Source organism: Penaeus japonicus, unplaced genomic scaffold (genome assembly GCF_977035675.1).
Source record: "Penaeus japonicus unplaced genomic scaffold, GWHDUDI00000001_assembly GWHDUDI00000030, whole genome shotgun sequence".
Lineage (NCBI taxonomy): Eukaryota > Metazoa > Arthropoda > Malacostraca > Decapoda > Penaeidae > Penaeus > Penaeus japonicus.
The window spans coordinates 4,724,193-4,726,692 of record NW_028234432.1 but is presented as its reverse complement, the minus strand read 5'-3'; the positions used below and the strand labels follow the sequence as shown (position 1 = coordinate 4,726,692).

The 2,500-nt window shown below is 40.2% G+C and overlaps 1 protein-coding gene across 1 annotated transcript; it reads left to right on the top strand.

The window, feature by feature from the left end:
* The first annotated feature begins 207 nt into the window (after nucleotides 1-207).
* On the top strand, nucleotides 208-1,736 carry LOC122245397 (neurotrophin 1). The gene is made up of 2 exons (XM_043003324.2): nucleotides 208-334; nucleotides 560-1,736. The coding sequence occupies exons 1-2, from the start codon at nucleotides 317-319 to the stop codon at nucleotides 1,340-1,342; spliced, it is 801 nt and encodes a 266-aa protein (XP_042859258.2). The 5' UTR covers nucleotides 208-316; the 3' UTR covers nucleotides 1,343-1,736.
* The last annotated feature ends 764 nt before the right edge of the window (nucleotides 1,737-2,500 follow it).

Sequence of the window (2,500 nt, the reverse complement as noted above, 5' to 3'; positions counted from 1 at the left end):
GAGGCTCAAGGCTGAAGAGGGAATATGTTTAAGGCTGGAGTAGTTGCCATATTGTTCGATTAACTTTTTTTTTCTTGCTTTATCATCAAACTGTTCTGCATATTAGCCTGTTCATATATAGTCCTGATAGTGTTCATTAGTCGTCTATTCCTTAGAAAGCCAAAAAGAAGAAGGAAGAAATATATGAACTATTCACACAAGCAATATCTGGATTCCGTCGGGGGCGGAGTCGGCCCAGGTAGGTATAAATGTGGGGAAAGTACTGGAGCGACATCATTCCTACCTTTTACCTCTACCGTTCATTGTCGACTCAGCTATGGCGACGAAAGCTCTGGTGAGTTTTTAAAACATGGGCGCCATCCAAGGTCTCAATTAGGTTACGTCAGGATTTAATTATTCACTGCAGATATGCTCATCTAAAGTTAATGATTATTGATGTTATTTATGTTATTGATGTTATAAACGCTATATATAAATTGTGATCAAACAAAACGCTTTTACGTGTAAATCAATCGCAGTTAAAAATGAAATAACACCGATATGCTTTAATCTTTTGTAGGTGTTCTTCCTGCTGGTTGGCGTGGCATCTGCCACATCTACCTCCCACGTCTCCATCAATTTCGGTGGAACTAATGTAAAGTACAACAACGATCACGTCGAAGGTCCCGCAGAAGCTTACCACCCCTCCCCTGTCTCCCATCACCCTGCCCCCGTGTACCATCCAGAGCCTAAGTACCCCGCCCACCCTGCGCCTAAATACCCCGCCCACCCTGCGCCGTCCTACCATCCTGAACCAGCCTATCACCCTCAGCCTTCCTATGAGCACCACGAACCAGAAATCCCGGCCTGTGTGGAACTGACCAACGCCACGTACTGCCTGGAGGATGAAGAATACCCCGAATACGAGATCAAACACGCTATCCAGTATCACTTGGATAAGTTCAATCACCTCTACGCTGACGTTGCTGATCTTGACACCGAACTGTCTGTTGAGCGACCTGAAACTCTCGACGAGGAGACCTATCTGTGCCCATCTGAGACCGCCTACATCCGGCCCCTCCGTGCGCAGAACACGGAAGGAAAATGGCGTGTTGTAGTCAATGAAATTGAACTGCACTACAAAACTTTCACCCAGACCGCTCGCGTGGAAGACTGCCTCACCGCAGGAGAAGATTGCCCCAAAGTTCCCATGTGTTATGAATCCAAGTGCCTGCAGAAGTTCATCTACCACCGTTTCCTCGTCTACGACGCCTATGATAAGTACTTCCCCTTCGCCATCGAGACATTCAAGCTCCCTGCCAGCTGTGCTTGTCTCTTGGGCGCCTACACCATCGACCACTAAGCGTAGTTCCTTTTGTCTTTTTTCAGTATGTACAAACTAGTTCATCTAAATTTACATTTAAGTTTGTTTAAACCTAAATGTAAGTTCCTTCCAGATTCTGGGGATGAATATATCTTTGGTTAAATGACTCCTTTTAAACGCATACTGTCAATATAACTTACAAATGTTTGTTTCTTCTGTATATTTTTATGATATTCTTAAGACACTTACATGGTGCGGATTGTTTGGTTATAACTATTGCCCTATTTCATAGATAAACACAGTGCGAGGTACGTGAAGAAGCAGTTCTCTAGTCATACACAGTATGTGATACACTATCGTGTTACAGTATCTGTGAGCACAAATCGTGTAGGGTGTTATAGTTTATAATTTTAATAAAAAAAATGAATTCAAATACTCTCCTGAATTTATCCTTCATGTTTACCAGTCTCCAGAATATAACCAATTCGTAACTTAAGCTTATCGATATTGCTTTCATCAAATCCATATTTCCTTTGATGAATATGTTGTACCAGGAAATACAGGAAGTTTACTTTCTCTTTAGACCTATTATTGATTAGATATTCTGATCTTTCGCAATAGTTCGTTTACTTATAGGCATTATCTTTACCGCTGTATGCTACACATATTAAAGTTCAAACTTTAATGCGAGCAAAGTCCTGTTATTCGAAAAGATAAAGGCCTAGATGACATCAAAAAGATAAAGGACTAGATGACATCAAAAAGCTAAAGGACTAGATGACAAAGATAAAGGACTAGATGACATCAAAAAGATAAATAAGCGATTTTTATTCTGTCTGTTGTTAAGATCACTTAACAGTTGATTATCTGATTTCCAAGAAATGGAAATGAAACAAAAAGTTTGGATCCGCACGCGACGAACCGCCCTTGCTACTGCTATATAAGACCTCTACATGAGTCATGGAAATAAAGTAAGCATTCTTATACGTTGTAATGGGTAAATTTATGCTCCCTTGAAGTTTTTGGGATATCGCTTTCATTTTTTTTTTTTCTAGGGTTCTGTTTTAGATTTGTTTCAGTAAAATTTAGTCGTCACACCAGGTTAAGACCAATTTTCTCATTCTAGAATGTGGGGTAATTACAAGAAGAAAGGTTATTTAAATCAAAAGAAATACTTTGTTAAAAGGGATTAAAAGA